Raw genomic sequence first — 22279 nt, forward strand, 5'->3', positions numbered from 1 at the left:
AGGTACTCAGATTAGAAAACCTGACCCCTGACTGGGACTGGTTCACCCCCAGGGAATCCAGAACATAAAAGTTAGGCTTTTGCTTTGACTCACACTCTGCAGGAGACTTTGCTTTTATTATAAGGAACTTGTTTTCTAAATCAGTCACTTACTGGAAGGCTGTAAAGATGACCAAAGGAGTAACACCCCAGACATACATTTACTTCAGACTAGCCATGCTCTCCACCACTTCATTAAACATACTGAACAGCATTTTCCTTTGCTCCCTCTAGTCCAGGTCATACAGTAGCTTGAATAATCACAACTGTTTTGGAAGCACTCAGTTTTGAATATAAGCTTCAATCTACTGGATTTGTAGACCATTCTTTTCTTTCAGAGTTAAATCTATCCATCCATTTCACAAAACCAGCATCTGACACAGCTTAGGGGCACTACAGATTTTTACTCAGAGGCAGCAGTCTGAGCCCCAGAACTCAAGGGCAGAATCAGCAGGGACCATCGCTGGCAAAGCCAGCTGAGGAGTGCCTCACACCTGCTTGCCCTACACAGAGGCTCTGCTTAGTGCCATGAGTTCCCTCTAATTGCATAAATACCAAAGCCCTCCAAAAGTGATTTTAATCAAAACAAGAAACAAAGAATGAACTGCTTATCTGGTCTGCTGCTGGCAAGGTTTTCAATATGGCTTTGTGGATGTTTGAATTCTATTTCCCATAATCCTACAGATCATTTTTGCTCTTAGCTGGGCCTAAAATATCCTGGAATTGTATTATGATTCATTACATTTTATTAACATAATGCCCAGGAGCCTAGACCTTTGAAAACCAAGGCACTAATGTTCATTTCAGAGGGTAAAAAAACATTGCTTAATTGATTTGCAGCTAGATAATCGTTCTTTTACCTGAAATTTATGGAAATGAAGACTTGTCTTCTTTCCGGATGTCCCCATGACATACAGAAAATCTGGTGTCAGCACAAAAGGAACTCTCTCCTTATTAATTCCAAGGAAGCTTTTATAATTCCCAAGAATATGGCCAAAATCTATATGGAAAAGGTTACCTTCATAAAGAGAAGAAGTCACAGTTATAATCAAATACAATAAACTGCTAAGACACTTACTTGTATTCACAGTAGTTCCAAACCCTCTTTTTTGTTGTATGTGATCACTCTTTTCAGCAGAAAAGACTATTGTCTCTCCTTTTTTTTTCAAAATAGTTAATTCTGTCCTCTTGGCGAAAGTACATTTTATTTATCTTTGGCAGTTGCCAAAACCTCATCAGAGCTGTTGTACTTTCTAAATATGCACTCATAGCTTTTCAAAAATCAACCACGGAAAGCTTGTGCCTCAAATCCATAACAATCAGTGCAACACTACATGGAAAAGGCTTGAGGGTTAGGTTTCAAATACCCATGGGATTCTGGCACTCCCTGTCTCCTTGGCAAATGTCATTGACAAGAACATGCTTCTTCCTCACAGACCTGCATTAGCAAATTCTAAACCACTCTGTATGTGCAGAGTAAGTCTGCACTGTCACCCTTTTGAGAGCTTTGAGAGAATAGCAGGGTATCAATTCCCACAAAAGCAATGAAAAACTGCCCTCTTAAAGATCTCTACACCTACAGGACTGGAGTGTGTTGATAGTCTTTAGATTACTTTCGTACTTTCACTGCAGCCAGCATAAGGATACAAGAATATGGTTACTTGAAAACACAGATTTGTAATAGTGGCACATGCATAAAAAAACCCATCAAATTATGTAAGATGATACTTGGGAGTGATCTGTAGGTGGAACATCCTTATTTTAAGCCAGCTTCCAAATTCCCCCAACCTTCCAAATCTGACTCCCTGCAGACCTCTCAGACTGTCATCCTTCCAGGTTCTGAGGCTTATGATAGCTCCCGTTAAAGACTCAAAGGCAAACGTGCTCCTGATCACAACAGAGTAACACTTCTTGCTCTGTTTCCCTGTCCACCAACCTGTGTCTCATTTTCTGTCAATGGGAACTAACACTGCATTGTATTATATATAAAGTTGAAATTAAAGCAATTCTTTGTTGTCTCTTCTGACTACAGCTGAACTTTTTTGCTGTAGTCTTCAATTAGCCAATTTCTGCCTTCATGGTACTTCCCTCTAGCCTTCAACTGGTAAAACTTTAACTATAAGATGATTAATATTAAATATCCAGCCTTCTAACTAAGCCCTAAAGTATTTTCCATCTCTTAGCAGAGACTAAGAGGATCATGAAACTAAAAGTGAATTCCTTAGACTAAATAAAACTCCTCCATATGTACTGCTTGTTCTGGGGTCCTTTGTGGGACTTCCACAGGTAAGTAAAATTAAGTATGAAACAATTTGCAGCTACAGAAATAATTCCAAAAGCTTATAGTACAAAAGAATTATGGCTTTCTTCAGGAGTATTGCAATTATTCCCCAGACTTTAGCAGCAGAACCAATACACTACATGTATGCTTATTTCCTAGGATTTTTTTACAATACATAAAGCAATTACATTCCTCAGAAGTGAAAACAGTCCAGCAACATCTGAATTCTGACATACCTACAGTTCCACTGAACTCTGTCAGAACCATCTCCACATATCAGACAGGTGAACAGCTGTCAGCTTTATAGTTTTTCTGGTGTTTAGATTTGAGATGTAGACACAAAAAAAAAGTTGGTTTACCTTCCCCATGACTTAGTTTGTGTCATACTGCTCCTTGGAAAATAATGGCATTATTAATGGTAATATCTAAAGCCTGTATGAAGGCCAACAGGGGTGACAACACATTTCAATGTCGCAGGAGGACCTGAACTGGTAAGCAACACTGACAGAACTGGATTGTGTCTCTTCATTCATTTTTAAGTGCACTACTTATTGAAAGGAAAGATAAATCTAGTGAAGTATAGACAGTCTGCACTTCTATGAAATTCTTACAAAGTAACCCACCTGTTTCTGTAATCATGATGTTGTCATTGTGCCTGTCTCCTATTCCAAGTACAAAGGTTGCCACACAGTATCCAGCACAAGAGTAAACAAATCTTTCCACAGCTGCCTGAAACTAAAAATAAATCTTAGAGATGTCAAATGCTAGACACTAAATGCAATAATTCACAGAGTTATGTACCTTTCCGTTGACGTGTATCTATCAACAGTTATACAAACTGTCCTATAAAATATACCACCGCACAAGAGAAATCACAATCACAGCCATGCACTGCACTCCCTGTGCTGTGTGAGCAGGTTCCATCCTTTAGCAGGGAGAAAAGCAGCATATTCCTCACACATGATGGGGAAATAAAAGCTGTCAGAAAGCTCTACTTGGTCAGTGGATCTGCACAAGCAAAGGAGTTGTGAGTACCCAAATCTGTCTCTAAATCCTCTAAAACCACTCTGCCTTTCAGTGTTCTTAGATGTCCTTTCAATCTTCTCCTCGTGTATCTCTTCTAACTTCCATTGACAAAGAAGTAATTTCAAAAGCACCTTGTCTCTCAGGAGTCTGGCTGCCAGCTGGGTGTTAAAGGCTCTTTCACAGACACCTGCAGCTGAGTGCAGGGAAAACAAACCGATTTTTCAGACTCCCTTAAGTAACAAACACAAACATATGGGCTCCCTGCTCTTAAATTAGTAGGGTGCATCTGAAAATCCTACTGAAAAATTCAAAGAACTCACCTTCTCTTCAATCATGCATTTCTCCTTGAGCCACTGGTTTAGTATTTCATCCTTAAATGCACCAGTGTTCCCAACTGTGCTCTGTTGAATTTTGGCAATTGTTGTAGCATCTTTCACAATTTCGATCATTCCTAGAGAAAATAAGGAAGAAGTTATTAAATTTATACCAAAGCCTATTAAAAATATGCAAAATTAAATTTTAACGTGTCCTTTAAAATGGACTGCAGAACTTCATAGGTTGTGTGCAATGATTCATTTTACAAGCAACAATGGTTCTTGTTCATTCCCAGCTGAAAACAGCCAGAACTTGCAAACAGCCTGGCATCCTAAACTTGGCCTCTTTTAAAATGGAAACTATCACATGATGAGCAGGGACCCTCTGCATAGGGCTTTTCCCAAGAAGAGGAAGTACTCCTGTCCTGATACCTGTTCACATTATCCCTAGCTTCTCTCAACTTCACAAATATGAGGAGCTGAAAAAAAGCTTCAGTGTTGCAGCAGAATAGGGATGTAAGTGTTGCAAGGGCTGTGGCAGAGGAACAGAGCTGGCCATCCTACAGTAAATCCAATTTAGGCTTAGGAGTGCACATACACAGAGGGGTTCAGAAATACCAGTACATAGTGGGGTATGGGAATGGGATTGCCGGTGAAAAGCTCTGGCTGTCAGGGCCCACAGGTCTGTCCGTAAACTGAGCACACCCTTGCCAAGACAAATTGGCAGATCCCAGCAACATGGTGCAGAAACAAGGGCTTGTACTGTTCATGCCAACATGGCAGGTGATGGAGGGTGTGCTGGTTTAAAGGCGAACCAGCAGGGGAAATGAACCCACCACAAGAGAGATTATAAGTCAGAGCTAAAATTTATTAATATTACAATAAATACACTGACACAAAAGGGAAATTGCTTTCAACTCACAAAAACCCAGCAGTATAGCCCAGTGTCCTGGGGCACAAACCCAAGGGGGTTTGTTAGCCCTTGTGCTGAGAGCCCTGTGGCTCCCCCAAGTCCAGAGCAAAAGGAAATGAAAAACCTGTTGGTGCAGGCGAGGGCTGTGGTCTGGGCGAGAGCGGGGATCTCCTCCTGTCGAGGTTCTGTTGCTCCTCTAGATCCGACGAGAAGTTCCCAAGGTCTTCTTACCCACCACTTATGTACCCTCAGGGAGCACCCAGTCCCTCCCCCAGGGCGGGGACTCACACAATGGGTGATTAACTCTGGGAGCCAGGGGGTGTTGAACTGTTGATGGCCCATTAGCAGCTGCACCCCCTCAGGCTGAGTATGAAGCTGATAATGGCTCCCTGGGCAGCTGCTGCTAATGGTCCATTGTCCTTGGGGAATGAATAGAAGGGGTAGAATACACAGCTTTGATCACTCCACACACAGTGTTAACTGGTCCCTCCTGCTGAACTAGGACATTATCCACCCCTTATTCTACTCCATCTAGTCATTCCCAAATTGAATTCCCTTTTTACCTATATATACAATGAAACATTACAAACTCTTCTCACTCAAAATTAGGTCCCCTTGTGGTACACAACGTGTTTCTCCATCTTTTTGCATTACCCACCAAGTGCAACCAGGTTCTTGAGCAAAAACAATCCCTCGGATGGGTTTGCCTTTGTTTGAGGTGGGACTAACCCAAACAGTCTTTCCTAACATACCTCTCATATGGACCACAGGGACTTCATCTACAGTATTCAAGAGTTCTGATTGGGCAGGGCCAGCTCGATTGATGGAGCCCTGGGTGTTGACCAACCAGGTGGCCTTTCCCAAATGCAGCTCCCAGTGTTTGAAAGTTCCCCCACCCAACGCCTTCAAGGTGGTTTTCAGCAGTCCATTACATCGCTTAACTTTCCCAGCAGCTGGAGCATGGTAGGGGATATGATACACCCACTCAGTGCCGTGCTCTCTGGCCCAGGTGTTTATGAGGCTGTTCTTGAAGTGGGTGCCATTGTCAGACTCTATTCTCTCTGGGGTGCCGTGTCTCCACAGGACTTGTTTTTCAAGGCCCAGGATGGTATTCCGGGCAGTGGCTTGAGATACGGGGTATGTCTCCAGCCATCCAGTGGTTGCCTCTACCATGGTCAGCACATAGTGCTTGCCTTGGCATGTTTGGGGAAGTGTGATGTAGTCAACTTGCCAGGCCTTCCCATACCTGTATTTCGACCACCGTCCACCATACCATAGAGGCTTCACCCGCTTGGCCTGCTTGATGGCAGCACATGTGTCACAGTCATGGATAACCTGTGAGACACTGTCCATGGTTAGATCCACCCCTCGGTCACGAGCCCATCCGTATGTCGCATCTCTGCCCTGATGACCAGAGGCATCATGGGCCCATCGGGCTAGAAACAATTCACCTTTATGCTGCCAATCCAGATCTACCTGAGAGACTTTAATCCTGGCAGCTCGATCCACCTGCTCATTGTTACGATGCTCCTCATTAGCCCGGCTCTTGGGTACATGAGCATCTACGTGACGGACCTTCACACACAGCTTCTCTACCCGGGCAGCGATGTCCTGCCACATCTCAGCCGCCCAGATGGGTTTCCCTTTGCGCTGCCAGCCAGCCTTTCTCCAACGCTCCAGCCATCCCCACAGAGCATTGGCCACCATCCACGAGTCAGTGTAAAGGTAGAGTCTTGGCCATTTCTCAAAGCCAGCTGAACAGCTTTCAGCTCTGCAACCTGACTTGATCCACCTTGTCCTTCAGTCGCTCCTGCAACTCGACGTGTAGGACTCCATACAGCTGCTTTCCATTTCCGGCTTGTCCCTACAATGCAGCAGGAGCCATCTGTGAAGAGAGCATATCGCTTCTCCTCTTCTGGTAGCTGGTTATATGGTGGGGCCTCCTCAGCTCGTGTCACCTGCTCCTCTTCTTCTTCAGAGGACAATCCGAAACTCTCACCTTCCGGCCAGTTGGTGATAATTTCCAAAATCCCAGGGCGATTAGGATTCCCTATCCGGGTTCGCTGCATGATCAGAGCGATCCACTTACTCCATGTGGCATCAGTGGTGTGATGGGTAGAAGGAGCTTTTCCTTTGAACATCCAGCCCAACACTGGTAGTCGGGGTGCCAGGATGAGCTGTGCCTCAGTGCCAATCACTTCTGAGGCAGCTCGAACTCCTTCATAAGCTGCCAGGATCTCTTTCTCAGTTGGGGTGTAGCTGGCCTCAGATCCTTTGTATCCCCGACTCCAGAATCCCAGCGGTCGTCCTCGAGTCTCCCCAGGTACTTTCTGCCAGAGGCTCCAGGATGGGCCATTCTCCCCGGCTGCAGTGTAGAGCACATTCTTCACATCCTGTCCTGTTCTGACTGGCCCAAGGGCTACTGCATGGGTAATCTCCTGTTTAATCTGCTCAAAGGCTTGTTGTTGTTCAGGCCCCACTGGAAATCATCTTTCTTCCGTGTCACAAGGTAGAGAGGGCTTACAATCTGACTGTACTCAGGGATATGCATCCTCCAAAAGCCCACGACACCTAGGAAAGCCTGAGTTTCCTTCTTGCTGGTCGGTGGGGACATAGCTGCTATTTTGTTGATCACCTCTGTTGGAATCTGGTGACGCCCGTCTTGCCACTTCACTCCTAGGAACTGAATTTCCTGAGCAGGTCCCTTGACCTTACTTCGTTTAATGGCAAAACCAGCTCTTAGGAGAATCTGGATTATCTTCTTTCCTTTCTCAAAAACCTCCCCTGCTGTGTTCCCCCATACAACGATGTCATCAATATACTGCAGGTGTTCTGGAGCCTCACCCTTTTCCAGTGCAGTCTGGATCAGTCCATGGCAAATGGTGGGACTGTGTTTCCACCCCTGGGGCAGTCGATTCCAGGTGTACTGCACCCCCTTCCAGGTGAAAGCGAACTGCGGCCTGCACTCTGCTGCCAACGGAATGGAGAAAAAGGCATTGGCAATGTCGATGGTGGCATACCACTTGGCTGCCTTGGACTCCAGCTCATACTGAAGCTCCAGCATGTCCGGCACAGCGGCACTCAGCGGGGGTGTGACCTCATTGAGGCCACGGTAATCCACAGTCAGCCTCCACTCTCCACTGGACTTCCGCACTGGCCATATGGGGCTATTAAAGGGTGAGTGAGTCTTGCTGACCACCCCTTGGCTCTCCAGCTCACGAATCATCTTGTGTATGGGGGTCACAGAGTCTCGGTCAGTGCGGTATTGCCGACGGTGCACTGTGCCTATGGCCAGCAGTACCAATTGTTCTTCAACTTTCAGCAGTCCCACAGCAGAAGGGTCCTCTGAGAGGCCGGGCAAGGTGCTCAGCTGTCCGATTTCCTCTGTCTCCACAGCAGCTATGCCAAAAGCCCAACGCAGTCCCTTTGGGTCTTTGAAATACCCACTCCTCAGGTAGTCTATGCCAAGGATACATGGGGCTTCTGGACCAGTCACAATGGGGTGTCTATGCCATTCCTTCCCTGTCAAGCTGACTTCAGCTTCCAGTACAGTCAGCTGTTGGGATCTCCCTGTTACCCCAGAAATAGAGATGGATTCTGCCCCGACGTATCCTGATGGCATCAACGTGCATTGTGCACCAGTGTCCACTAGAGATTTGTATTTCTGTGGGTCTGATGTGCCAGGCCACCGAATCCACACAGTCCAATAAACCCGATTGTCCCTCTCCTCTACCTGGCTAGAGGCAGGGCCCCCCTAGTCCTGGTCATGGTACTCACTGCGCTCTCCCTGTGAATACGACCGGGAGGCTCCTTCAAGAGGATCAGGCATAACATCATCATTCCTATACTGTCTGGAGCCTTGCCCATGAGAGACCGGAGCAGCCTTCAACCTTGAAGAATTCCCTGTGTTAGTTGTGCCTCTGCAATTCACGTACCCGAGCTGCTAAGGAAGAGGTGGGTTTCCCATCCCACTTCCTCATATCTTCTCCATGCTCATGGAGGTAAAACCACAGATTGCCGCGTGGAGTGTACCCTTTCTCCTTAGCTGGAAGACGCCTGCTTCTGATGGCAGAGACTCTCGTTTGTTCTGGGGAGATATGGAAGAGTCCTTCCTTAATCTTCTCTTCCAGTTCAGCCAGTTTTGTTTCCACAGCTGAGACATGGGCTCGTAATGGAGCAGTGACAGTGTCTTCATAAATCCTGAGTTTACTGACCAGTGCACCCACCTTGTCTTCTCCCTCTCTCCACTGCAATGTTGCAAGGTAGCGAGAATACATTTCTGGCCCAAGTCGCGCAAATTTTAACCACATCTGGGACATGCACTGGACACCATCTGGACTTTTAGGGAATCTCTCATCCTCTGAAAAGATTATCTCCAGTATGGCTAATTCCCTTAAGCACCGGATACCTTGTTCCATCGTGTTCCATTGTCCTTGCTGTACGTGGAGGTCCTCCTTACAAAGATATCTCTCTCTCACGCTTGACAACAGTCGCTGCCAGAGGCTGAGAGTTTCCTGTCTCTTTCCAATGCCCTGATCAATGACCACATCTTGAGACAGGGATCCCAGTTGCCTTGCCTCACTCCCATCTAGAATTGTATCATTGGCTGCAGCATCCCAGATTCGAAGCAGCCAGGTCAAGATGGACTCATTTGCCTGTCGTGTGAAGTCTCTCCGGAGCTCACGCAGCTCTCCCAGGGATAGGGACCAGGTGATTATTTCTGGCTCCATTTCTTCTACTTGAGGTGAAGGTCCTGACTCTTCCTCGTCATTCACTATACAAACTGATTTGGTCTTTGATTTTCTTTTCTGGACAGGGGCAACTGCTATCGGTTTCTGCTGTCCTTCCGGCTCCTCCATGGTTTGTGTGGACATGGTGCTGGTTGGTTTGTTTCCCTTTCTTTCTGGCTCAGCTGTGGTTTGTGTGAGCATGGCGCTGGTTGATGTATCTCTTTCCCTCTCTGGCTCAGCCATGGTTTGAGTGGACATGGTGCCTGTGGATTTGCTCCTTTTCTCCTCCTGACGATGCTGTACCACACCAAGCAGTGTGCGGCAGGCAGTGGCCAGGGCCCAGCAGGTTGCTGTGAGCTGCACATCTCTGGGACTGCCAGAGCATCTTCCTTTCACATAGCTTAGCATTTTGGCAGGGTCCTGCAGTTGTTCCGGGGTGAATTTCCAGATCATTTGAGGAGAGAAGGTCTCCAAATACTGGCCCATATCTTCCCATTTCCCATGCCACTCAACATCATCCGCTCCCAGGGCAGGCCTCCAGCAAGCCTCCTTAGAAAGCCCAGTTCTGACCCTGAACATGGTGTATACAGTACAGAGGAGACAAAGCAACACTAACAGCACTAACAGTAGGATCATGCTGTCCCTAACATCAAAAGGAAGCTCAGTATTTTCAATTATTGTTGTAGCAGAGGTGAAAAGGTGGAAGTAACCATCTCCGCCTGTTTTCCTCAGAGGCTGAGTGCCATTTTTAATGAGACCCCAGAGGTAACAACCCAAACCAGGACAGGCAGACCAGACTGAACATACATTCACAATGAAATTCACTGCTTCTGATGTTATGACAACATAAACATAGTATATTAATAAAGCAATTTTTATCCTTCTCCCTGGTATTAAAGAGAGCATCAAAATAGGCAAATGGTTCCCCATGTGTCGAAATATGAACAGGCCCAGATACACCATCCACATGAATACATCAAGCAACATGGTAGTCAGGGAGTTTCTGTATCCAAATACACAAAATGATATTGTAATTCTGACTTCTCTCTCGTGCCCCACGTTGGGCGCCAAAAGATGTGCTGGTTTAAAGGCGAACCAGCAGGGGAAATGAACCCACCACAAGAGAGATTATAAGTCAGAGCTAAAATTTATTAATAATATTACAATAAATACACTGACACAAAAGGGAAATTGCTTTCAACTCACAAAAACCCAGCAGTATAGCCCAGTGTCCTGGGGCACAAACCCAAGGGGGTTTGTTAGCCCTTGTGCTAAGAGCCCTGTGGCTCCCCCAAGTCCAGAGCAAAAGGAAATGAAAAACCTGTTGGTGCAGGCGAGGGCTGTGGTCTGGGCGAGAGCGGGGATCTCCTCCTGTCGAGGTCCTGTTACTCCTCTGGATCCGACGAGAGGTTCCCGAGGTCTTCTTACCCACCACTTATGTACCCTCAGGGAGCACTCAGTCCCTCCCCCTGGGCGGGGACTCACACAATGGGTGATTAACTCTGGGAGCCAGGGGGTGTTGAGCTGTTGATGGCCCATTAGCAGCTCCGCCCCCTCAGGCTGAGTGTGAAGCTGATAATGGCTCCCTGGGCAGCTGCTGCTAATGGTCCATTGTCCTTGGGGAATGAATAGAGGGGGTGGAATACACAGCTTTGATCACCCCACACACAGTGTTAACTGGTCCCTCCTGCTGAACTAGGACAGAGGGGAAGCCGGAGGGGAAGCCAGAGGGACATGCAGAAACAGAGGCTGCAACACAACTGTAGCTAAGACTAGCAAATGCAGTCTGCCCTTGGACTGAGTAAGTCTGTATGGGGGAGGGGGGAAATCAGATTTTAGTTGAACTTATTAGATAATTGGCAATATATTATTTTCTTCCTCTGCTTCAAGTTCAGTACTGTCTTCCAGCTTCAGCTCCACCTCAGAGATGAGCAAGCAAAGAAAAATATCCCTTTGTCCTCAAAGTGATTCAAACCAGTTTCTGACTTGGTTTCAGTTTGACTCTCTCCGGAACAGATCAATTTCTTTCTATTCACAGTCCTTTTTCCTTGTGCAATTACTGCATTATGCACAAATTTTTCAGCAACAGAATAACAACGCAGTAATCTCTTCCTGCCTTCCATTCATGGCTGAATTCATGGCTGAATACTCCCTGGAGGTATTTCTCCTGTCTTGACAGTGGCCTGGGTTTGTTTGTGATAAAACTATTGTGGAAATATGACCTCTGAAACCCACCACCAAGACCACCAAATTAAAAAGCTTTGCATTTTGGTCTGTGCTTGCCAAGCTGTTGTTTTTCTCCTGGGACTGAGCTCCAGATCACATTCCAGCTGTTGAAAAGGTTTTCCCTGCCTGTGCTCACAAATCTCCCTCTACTGGCCAACAGCTCCTTGATTCCAGGGGCACAGAGCTGGCACAGGAGGCGTTTTCTGTAACTAGGATAGAGGTTCTCAGCTGGGCTGCATTCAGCTGGGAGGAAGGGCACCAGTAAACGCACTACACGATTTGTTTCTGGGGATCTGTGGTACTAAAGCAGGAGACTTTAAGAGGCAGCTTGAACTCCTCTGAAATTCTGCAGGGATGCAGAACAGTGATAATTGCCTCACAGAGCTGGGAACATATGGACATGCCAAAGGCAGAAAGAGCAGGGTATGACCTTTTACCAGTGATACATAGAATAGGAAGTTCCTCCTAGAGAGCTCTACTTGGCAGCAGCAGTAGAGAGGGCAGATGTTTCCAAAACGACAAACTGCAGTGAATGCAGCCGTCTTTAACAGGCTGAGAAAGCTCTACACAGCAGAGGATGCCAGTCCCAGGTGTAGGACACCTGTTTCACCCTGTGCTCAGTGTAGAATGGGGTACTGTCTTTGTGTCAATACACAGAAACTGCCCAAGTTCCATGCAAGTATTAAGAGCGAGGGAAGAAGAAGCTTGTAAGAAGACTGCATGTGAATATTGTGAAAGAACATTTGCATGCCACTACTCTTTGGTTTTGTTCCAAACAAGCATAAGCTCTACATCAAAGTGTCCCACATTGGGTATTACTAATTCAGGCTGCAGGTATTCTCAGCAAACTGTGCAGCAGTGTTTGTAGGATTAACCATGCCACTACTGTGGTGCTAAAAGATGTTAAATTCTTACATCTCTCCCATGCACATTAGGAAATAATTTTTTACTTTCCTAAAGAAACAAAAGAATGGGGAATCAATTAAGAATTCATTAAAGAATTATTAAGAGAATGCTGGAATCACTAGCAGAATTTCTCCTTCTTCCTCCAGTTTTCAATACATGACATTGTCTTAACATGATTTTAAACAAAAGCATATAAAATCCTAAAAACCTCTCTAAAATAATAGGCTTAACACATCTAAAAGAGGAAGAAACCCCAATCCTCCTTATATTTATAGTAAATTAGTATTTTGATTTATAATATTCCATTTCCTTTATTAAAAATTCTATCAATACATATTATTCAATTTTAAAACATTTATATTAGGAGAAAGGGAAATCTCTTACGTCACACTACCAGGTATTTTACCAGTGAGTTTGGGTTTCCTGCATTGCTGAGAGATCCTGAAATTTTATGTGGCAATGGATATTAGAGAGCAAGAACATGACAGACATATATTAAAAAGAGTTCTGAATTTTACTGGGATTTCTTACTTGATTCCTCTCACCATGAATTCTGAAAAATAGATCATTTGTGCTGCAGGAACTAATGCCCAGTGAGAAATACTGCCTGAGTACACTGATAAGTAATGTTGTTGTTTCTATGTAGCACAGGATATGAAGCTCTAGGTCAGAAAAAAAATGTAAATGTTTAGCTCTCTTCTCTATTTTATTTTCACTGACACATTAAAACACATCTTGAATAAGACTCTCACTTTCACTGCTGTTTCCTACTAAATACTGTTACTGAAGAGAAACTTGCAGCACTACCCAAGCAGTTGGACTTGCACAGGAACCACAGTTAAGCTGGTGCAGCAGCTCAAGGATACCCATCAGAAGGGCAGAAACTACTGCCAAGGCACAAAAAAGCTGCCACAGAAAATGTAATGAAGTGTTGTTTATCTCAGCACCTCAGTCCATATCAGAACAGTTCTCCCATACACAACTTCTGTAAATATGATATTTGGAATTTCCACATACCTATTTTGTTCCCTGTAGAAATACAACCATATGGTAACAAACAGAGGTCCAAGGATTCTGCTTCCCAAATGGATTCCATAATTCGAAGAATCTAGTAAAAGAAATGTATATGCTAAGTTATTTCAGATTGTTTGAATGTTACGTATTACTCATACAAATAACACTACCCAGACTTCTGAGATGGGACTTAACTTACTTGGCTATTGGACAGATTAAGAGATAAACACAGAAAGTATACAGTCATTCAAGATTATCAGTTACAGTTATATTTCCTCATCTGTCCTGCGACTGGGCAATCTTTACTTTTTCATAAAGTATTAATAAATATTTTGCATGAGTTCTACATAAGCTGAGATCAAATGCATTAGCAAGTATGTCCATTTTTCCCTGTAAATATCTCCAAAAGTACTAACAAACCAGTTGCCAGAACAATCACTGAAATATTACTATATTAATGCTACCTACTGATTTCTTTTTCATTTGTTAATGTCACCTATTGCATAAATGAATGATAAAAATGCTTCATCAGAAAAACAGGCCCTCTTTCACTAAGTAACATTTGGTCTCTAGACCACCAAAATGTGGCATGTGTATGGCATATGGCAGGAAAAAACAGGGTTATAGTATGTACTGGGTGTGGCTGGTGAAGCTGATTTCCATCAGAGCAGCTTGTATGGTGCTGTGGCTTTGACTGGTGACCAAAGCAATGCTGGGAACACACCTGATGTCCCAGCTACTGCTGAACAGCATTTGCTGAGCACCAAGGCTGCCTGTCTGTCTCTCACTCTGCCTGTCTCTCACTCTGCCTCACCGCAACTAGATCAGGGAGGGCACAAGAAGTTGGGAGGGGACAAATCCAGGCAGATGGCCCGAACCAACCAAAGTAATACTCCATGCTGAACATCATGCTTGGCAATACAAGGGAGAAAGAAAGGGGTTACACGGGTTAACCATTGTCTGTGCAGGAGGAACTGGCTGGGCACTGGGTCTAGCCATAGAATGTGGAGAGTGACTGCCTTAGCAACACTTGTTTTGTTTTCTTTCTCTCTCTTCCATTTCTCCTTGCTTACTAAACAATTCTTAGCTCAGCCCCCAAGTCTTCTTGCTTTTACTCTTTCTCTCCTCTTTCCCCATCCCACTGGAGTTAATCCACAACACAGTAACATAAAATACTGCAGTACAAGGACAACGATCCAACGTTGATGTCAGCCGTGCCATACACAGTTTAAAAAACAAAGGATAATCTCTCTTGCATATGGACAGTAAAAATAAGGTATACACACTTTTGAAAACAATTTAAAAATATATGAAACTATTCACATTACTGATATGATATGTTTCAGCTATCGTACCTGTAAAATAAGCATGTCCTGACGGAGGTCATCTCCATGCTTGAAGATTATGCCTATGGTTTCATTTGACAGAGCTGTTGGATCTGCACATTTAAACTCAAGCCAGAGGGGCTTCTTCTTAGATGCCATTACTTTACATTTTTCTATCTGTGAAAGACACATTTATTGCTTGCTAGCCATTGTACTCCAATGTGAACACAACTAACCTTTTTATACAGCACCTACAGAATAGTTTACCAGCTTCCAATCAGTTACACCACAAGATATACACTGAAAGAACATGTAAGGAATGGTGGTCAGTTGCCAGATAAAGTCTCACCGAACCTGCACAACTTTTAACCACAGCCCATGATAAAGGAAAAAGCATAACCTGACTCTCCAAAACTGGATTTAGCTTGTAAATCACCTTCAGAGAGATTTAAACCAATAATAGAGATTCTGACAAAATTGACAGATAGGGACCCTCACAACAGCACTTCAATAGGTGCTTTGCAAAACCAAAATATTCATTGTCCAGTGCAATTTACCACATCATCCATCCTTGTGACTTCTAGCAACTACATTCCGAACTGCTTGACTCAATTCCCTTAGCAAATTGCTCAAATTCATAGGGAAAATGGCATTTTTGAGACTAATTCAACATAATCATTTGTAAAATAAGAAAATTAATTCCCTACTTAGTTCTATTACTTTTTTAATCTTCATGAATTCAGCACTGAAACTGCTGAAAGTGCATTATTTCAAATGTTTTCTCCAGTAATTACAGCTAATGCAACTCTAGTAGGTAATACTTTCTACTTTGGAATGCCTGATCCATTGTTGAACATGACTATGTACAACAAAGCCATCTAAAATTAAAAGAAAAAAAAAGCAACTGCACATTAGTTTGAGAGCTGACAGAATCCATGACATAGGAGATAAGTATTTTGGAATATCCACATTTCGTAAATGGAATTTCTGAGCCCATGGTTTAAAAAAGAGCAGGTTTTACCATCCATATTTTCAAAAAGGAAAGAAATTATTAAATCTTTGAACTTACTAGAAACACTGACTTTCCTTCTAATATTTGGTTTAGAGTAGTAAAATTTTAGGGTTTGAAGGTTATGGACAAACAGTGCTTGTTAGAACAAATGTGAAATGAAAGCTTAGCAATACAGTTTGTTGTATCAAATATTTTTGTTCATTTAGTTTTGGAGAAAAACCCCTAACCCATCTATTTTGGACATAGCTATCCTTTGCAAATCTATAGCTTCCTTCATCTAGGAAGGTCCTTGGAAGATTGAATACTTCCTAAGTGAAGGAAAACTAGAAAATCCAGAGAGATCTATTTTATTTTGAAATCCACTTTTTGTCAAGCAGTTGATGATTTCTGTATAAAAAACCAAAAATAAGTGACTAAAGGGAGACGAATACAAACAAGAAAATAGTATTTAAGAAGCCACAAATTCTTTATTTCTGAGTAAGCAATGTCTGAATTGACTTCTGTACTGACAGTACCTCAGCTGTGCCCAACTGGTAGGTGTTTAATTCTCTCAGCTTCAAGACTGACTAGCTTATAGCTTGTCTTCCAAGGCACAGGTTTATTGAACATTAACATGGCCATATCTAGACAACCAGTATCATCGGGTACCCAAATGAGTACCTGACTATTCAGCAATTCCACAAGTTGGATGGTTCATCTGCCCTTAGCTAAGACAAAAAACCAAGGGATTCTTTTCTTGTGGGCTCCTTGCTGCACATCAAGTGACTCCAAGGATCTTCACTGTGCTTCTTTACACAGCCCTCACATTGCATAGCAAATGCATGATCCAATTTCCTTTCACTTCACATCTGCTGATTTATTAATCTTGTTTTTAACTCTGAGTTGATAAACACAATTGCAATCTCACCACAAAACTGAGGGCAGCAACACAGAAAAACTCAAGTTTTTCTTAATGCATTACTAATAAAACTAATGTATTTTCTAATAAAAACAACACAGAGGTATCAAAAAATCAGAAATAGTTAGGGCAGATATTTTTGTTAATATGATAAAGGTTTGGACCTTAACCTTAATGACAGATATGAATTATGGTAAGACAGAGAAAGTAACTGGAAGAATGGAAACTGAGTACCCCAAAGCCCCTGAAACAGATAAAGCAGTTTTATACAGATATTTCATTTAAAAAATGTTCAGCTACCTGGTTAAATCCTGGATTAAACTAATGGTAAAATCATAATTGACATTTAATGATTAGAATTTCATGGGTTGTTGCATTTTTTTTAGTGCATGGTGGCACATTACTACAGTTAGAAAAATGGTAATAGCTCTGGGAACAAAAACTTACTGAGTCCATGAAATGTCACAATATTCACACTGAAATAATACCTTTAGACATATTAGCAAAATTTTTAACCAAATGACACATATTTGGAAACAGATTTTTTTTAAAAAGGATTTGTAGAAACTCAGAATATACTTACCACTAGGGCTCCTGCTCTTAGCCCAGGATCATATGGAACTCTGAAACTTTCTGGAAGTTTGCTGCCCTGTAATTTTTCAAGCTTTTGTCTCAGCTGTGCAATAACTGCAAATAAGAAAACACAATGAAATCAAAATTTGGAAGGCAAAAAGTTTATAGCAAATCAAACTTCTTAAGCATCATGATCTGGCTAAAAAGTTCTGTTTAGTTACTATTTAAATTGCTTTCCTCATGATCTGATTTTAGGAATGGAGGAAGACTTTTTAACTTGCACTATTAATGGTCAGGGCTGTTTCAGATACCTAAAGGTAAAGTCTTCCAACACCTCACAAGTCCTGTGCTTTCTCTGCAGTGTTAGAAGCACTGCACAGTGCCTGGAGACCTTCTGAAAACTCAAGAGATTATGTTAAAATGTCAGCTTTCATTTAAAAAACAAAACACAGTAGAACACACACAAAAAATTACTTTGCCCTTATAACTGCAGGCAGAATTGTGGCTCTTGAGTTCTTGTTAAGGGGACAATATAGAGATACTGAATGTCCTATCCAACAACTGGTTTCATAGTGCAGCCTTGTTACTCTCACATTCCAGTAAGAAAACTTGCTGTATATTATATGAACAAGAATTTTAATGTTCACATCTAAACTCAATCTTTTAATTCATTAAACTTCAAGCATCTGAAGCTTCTGCTCAGAATAATACAGATTATACAATATAACCTTTTCATCTCAGCTAGCAGGTGTTGGCAGCATAAGGAATACACTGGTTATTACTCAGCACTAGGACAAAGACCTGAACATTGTTCTAAAAGAAACTGTAGCTACAGAGCAGAGGATGTATATATATGTTCAAGTAATTTTGGAGAAAAAAATTAAAGAGAAAAAAAATTGTACTGAGAAAGCTAGGCATGGACCTGGATACTCAACACAGAATCATAATCAGAGCATCATTGATCAGTTTGGGCTGGAGGGGACCTTGAAAGGCCATCTAATCCAACCCTCCTGTAATGAGCAGTGACATCTTCAACTCAACTTGCTTAGAGCCCTGCTCAACCTGACCGTGAGTATTTCCAGGCATGGGGCATCTCCACCTTCTGGCAACCTGTTACAGTGTTCCAACATCCTCATAATGAAAAGTGTCTTCCTTATGCATAGTCAGAATCTGCCCTCCTTGAGTTCAAATCCACTAACACTTGCCCTGTTGCTGCAGGCCCTACTGAAACATTTGTCCCCACCTTTCTTTATAAAGTCTATGTAAGTTTAGGGAGGCTGCTGTAAGGTCTCCCCAGGGCCTTCTCTTCTCCAGGCTGAACAACCTCAACTCTCTCAGCCTTTCCTCATACGAGAGATGCTCCAGGTCTCTGATAATTTTTGTTCCAGCAGGTCCATGTCTGTTCTGTCCCGAGGGACGCAGACATGGACACAGTGCTCCAGGTGGGGTGTCACAAGGGCAGAGTAGAGGGACACAATCACCTCCCTCACCTCAGCCTGCTGCCCACACTGCTTTTGATGTAGCCCAAGACACTTTGACTTTTTGGGCTGTGAAGACACATTGAAAGAAAATGAAGACAATTCAAAAGTTGCTATCAAATTAAGAAAGTCAAGACAAAAGAATTAGCCAAGAACTCACAGAACACCAATGTCACATCTATACCATAAGGTTTTAGAAGAGAACTAATGCCTGGTGAAGAAGAGAACTAGCAATGCCTGGAGACCAATGTGGTATCTCTTCTGTTAAAAAGTAAATCTGACAGCTATATACAGGGGATAGTAAGTGGACTGTATAATTAAACACCTTTCAAAAAAAACCCCCACCAAAACCCAAACCCACAATAACACAAAATCAAACCAAACCCAAACCATGAACAAAACCCGCCCACAAACAAAAAAAAACCAACAACCAAACAAAACCCCCAAAATCAAAAACCAAAATCAAACCACCACAAAAAAAAACCCTAACAAAATCCCCTCCGTGAAAAACCACCGAGGCTGTAGTAACTTGGATGATGAAACAACTTTCTAAAACACAACTACAGATTTCCTACAAAAATGTAGCTTTAGTTCAGTAAGTCTCCTCATTGTAATGCAAAGTAATTTGAAAACAGTATGCCAGTCAATTGAAGCGAGCAAAGATTAGGAATTAGCTGAGTTTAAAACACAAGTAAAGGCACTTGCTAAAGCAATTTTCAAGTTCATCTGCCCTAAGAACAAGCTACTATGCCTTTTAAGAGATGAAACAGGTGCCTAGACACATTCTTGGGAAACAAGTCATATAGTACAGAGTAGTGATGAAAGCAGATAATCCCATGAAAGATGTAATATTTTGATCTTAAGAATTTATTTATTTATTATTACTTGCTGCATTCAAATATAATAAAAGAGATTACATTAAAAGTGAACAAAACAGTTTGACAGCATGATTGCTACTGGAGTAGTATGGACCTAACAAGAAGGAATTTATTCTTCAAAAGAATTCCACAAATACTGGAGGAAGAAACATACATACAAGAATTAGATGAGACTGCTTGACAGAATGAAATGAAACAGAACAAAACATTCAGACTGAAAATATGAACAATGAACCTTAGAGATGACAGGGCAAAAAAGAAGCAATAACCTAAAGAATAAATTTTAGGATATACATTTTTAAAACATAAGAAGTAGAGGGAGCCTGTAGGAAAAACCCCAATAATCTGAGAATAAATTACGTTAGATTTAGCATTAGTAGGACACTCCACAGTTTCAGGAAGCCTTATTCAGTGGAAATGTCAATTATGTAAGTCATCTTTCAATGTTCTGCTGTACATTATATACAAAGATTCTTTAACTTCAAAACCTGGTGGGTGTCAATGTGATTGCTTTCTCTGAAAACTTTTCTTCTTTGCCCACATATCCTTCAAAGACAAGGTATTTTGGAATCCACTGCTGTTACAGACATGTACATCTGCAAGGCTGTAGTTTCTGTCCAAAATACAGGATTCTCTTACTGAATACATTTAGGTTATAGAGTATTTAAGATAAACTTAGGAAGTTGATTGGAAACAATGTTTTTATATGGGGCTTCACTAAGTCCCTTAACTCACACTACGTGGTAACTTTACAGATATTACATTATATATTGAACAATAAATGCATATTTCCTTCACTTTTCTTTCAAAACACCACCACAACCACTTCTGCACAGCCAGAGTAGAATGGCTCTCCAATCCAAGGAATTCTTTTGGGGTGGAATGAGCAAACTAACCCTGGTTCAATCATTATCAGTTTACGCATACGTTTTAAAAGAAAATTATGCCCTTTGACAGTTCTTTATCCACAAATTTTCTAAATAAACAGTAAAATTTGCTGCCCAGTATTTCACACATGAAGAGAAAAAAACAGTGTTATTACCAACAAATAAATGTCTGTTAGCAAATACCTTGAGAAGTAACGTCATACTTTTCTGCAGAAACCGATTTGATCTCCATGGTGACCTTATGCAGCAACTCAATTACTTGCACCTGCCTCATGAAATCGTGCAGCATGGCCTTCCCACAGCCCCTGAGATAGGCTTCGAGGATGACCGCAAACCTCTGCTGGTAGTGCATGGACTGGGCAATCTCGCTTCTTAAGAACCAAAATAGGAAGTGACCAATTCTTTTGTTCTGGAGGTGAAGAAAAGTATTTCAATCAGCACACATTTCTTGACATTTCTTTAGCATAAGTTGAGTGTATTTTGAAGTACTTACTCTCAAGCCACGTTTTAGCAGAAATCTGGCTAATGCGCTGTCATGGTATGGCTCAAATTTCACAGCCTGAGTAATACAAACATAGAAGATGTTATTAACACAGTTAAGAGCCCACTGCACTTACACTTCACCACTGACATCTACAGAACACACTGCTGCAGGAGTAGGAAATTAATAACAAAGCAGGTCTTTAAGAGGCTTCTTGGTGTCTCATTCAAGAAGCACTCCCTCTTTGCAACAGGTTATTTTCAGGGTTATTATCAATGTGACAAAGCAAGGCATGGAGTATCTAACCAGTGAGACCAACCTGAGGTCTAACATGAAGGAATGTTAACAAAACAACACCATTCCCAGGCCATAGGAAAACCTAGCAAGATCAGGAAACCACCTGCAGCCTGACTGACACTGAGAACGTTCAAAATTATTACTGCCAGATGAAATAACATATTTGTAATCATTCTTTAACAAAAATATCAGTAATAAGGTACTCCTTTTGGACAACATCCAGTACTTCAGGAGTCAGGCACCACGTTACCTTTCTGGGTTCTCCAGAGATACCCACGGGATAGAGAAGCAGCTCTTCAGAACACCTATCTGACCTTTAACCCCTGAACAATGACAGAATAAAGGCTCTGACACACATCCTATGCTAATGGAGTACAATTAAGAGGAAGACTTCATCAGAGCCTTCTTTTAATGACTGTGAGAACAGATGCATTTTTTCTCTTCCAAAAGCTGCTCCCCTCCACCCAAGCCCACAGACATTTCCAAGCTACTGCCAAAAAAGGGTGGGGAAAAAAGTCAACAACTCTTTTCAAGTGTCAGCATTGAAATCTATTTGCTGTTGTTCTCCTCTCCATCCCAAAACCCAAGTGAATTGGTCTACCAGAAAACTATCACGCTTCCAGGTACTGGGCCGTGCCAGGGAACTTCTTCAGTTAGGTTTTCCAGCAGCTTCTTTCCTGTTGCTTCAGTTTATAGGTGCTTTGTATTAATGATGGAAAAAAAGCATGCATGCATATCCCATGGCAAGAAACAAGAAATGAGAAGCATACAATCTCTGAAACAGAGTCACAAAATCGAGTCATGAACTGAGGGGGTTGGTGAATGGCTTCAGGTTCTGGAAACAGCGTGCCAGGAAGCAGCCTGTAGGGAGATTACGGGAACACAAAGGGATGCGCAGAGAGCTGGGTGCGTGTAGTACGCTCAGCTTTCAGAAGCAACTGGGTATGCAAACCTCTAGCAGTAGTTATTCAACAGAATATAATGGCTCTTTCAAGATCACTG

At 42.5% G+C, this 22279-nt stretch overlaps 1 protein-coding gene across 2 annotated transcripts in view; it reads right to left on the reverse strand.

The window, feature by feature from the left end:
* PIK3CG (phosphatidylinositol-4,5-bisphosphate 3-kinase catalytic subunit gamma) overlaps positions 1-22279 on the reverse strand; it is a 40489-nt gene that overhangs the window by 7189 nt on the left and 11021 nt on the right. For both annotated transcript variants that reach the window (XM_071552634.1, XM_071552635.1), the window contains exons 3-10: positions 20993-21058; positions 20683-20908; positions 17267-17370; positions 14804-14950; positions 13452-13542; positions 3666-3796; positions 2943-3054; positions 899-1056 (exon numbers count right to left, since the gene is read on the reverse strand). In XM_071552634.1, the coding sequence (XP_071408735.1) occupies positions 899-1056; positions 2943-3054; positions 3666-3796; positions 13452-13542; positions 14804-14950; positions 17267-17370; positions 20683-20908; positions 20993-21058 (1035 nt within the window). The remainder of the gene's footprint in view (positions 1-898; positions 1057-2942; positions 3055-3665; positions 3797-13451; positions 13543-14803; positions 14951-17266; positions 17371-20682; positions 20909-20992; positions 21059-22279) is intronic.

This window comes from Pithys albifrons, chromosome 3, assembly GCF_047495875.1.
Source record: "Pithys albifrons albifrons isolate INPA30051 chromosome 3, PitAlb_v1, whole genome shotgun sequence".
Classification (NCBI taxonomy): domain Eukaryota; kingdom Metazoa; phylum Chordata; class Aves; order Passeriformes; family Thamnophilidae; genus Pithys; species Pithys albifrons.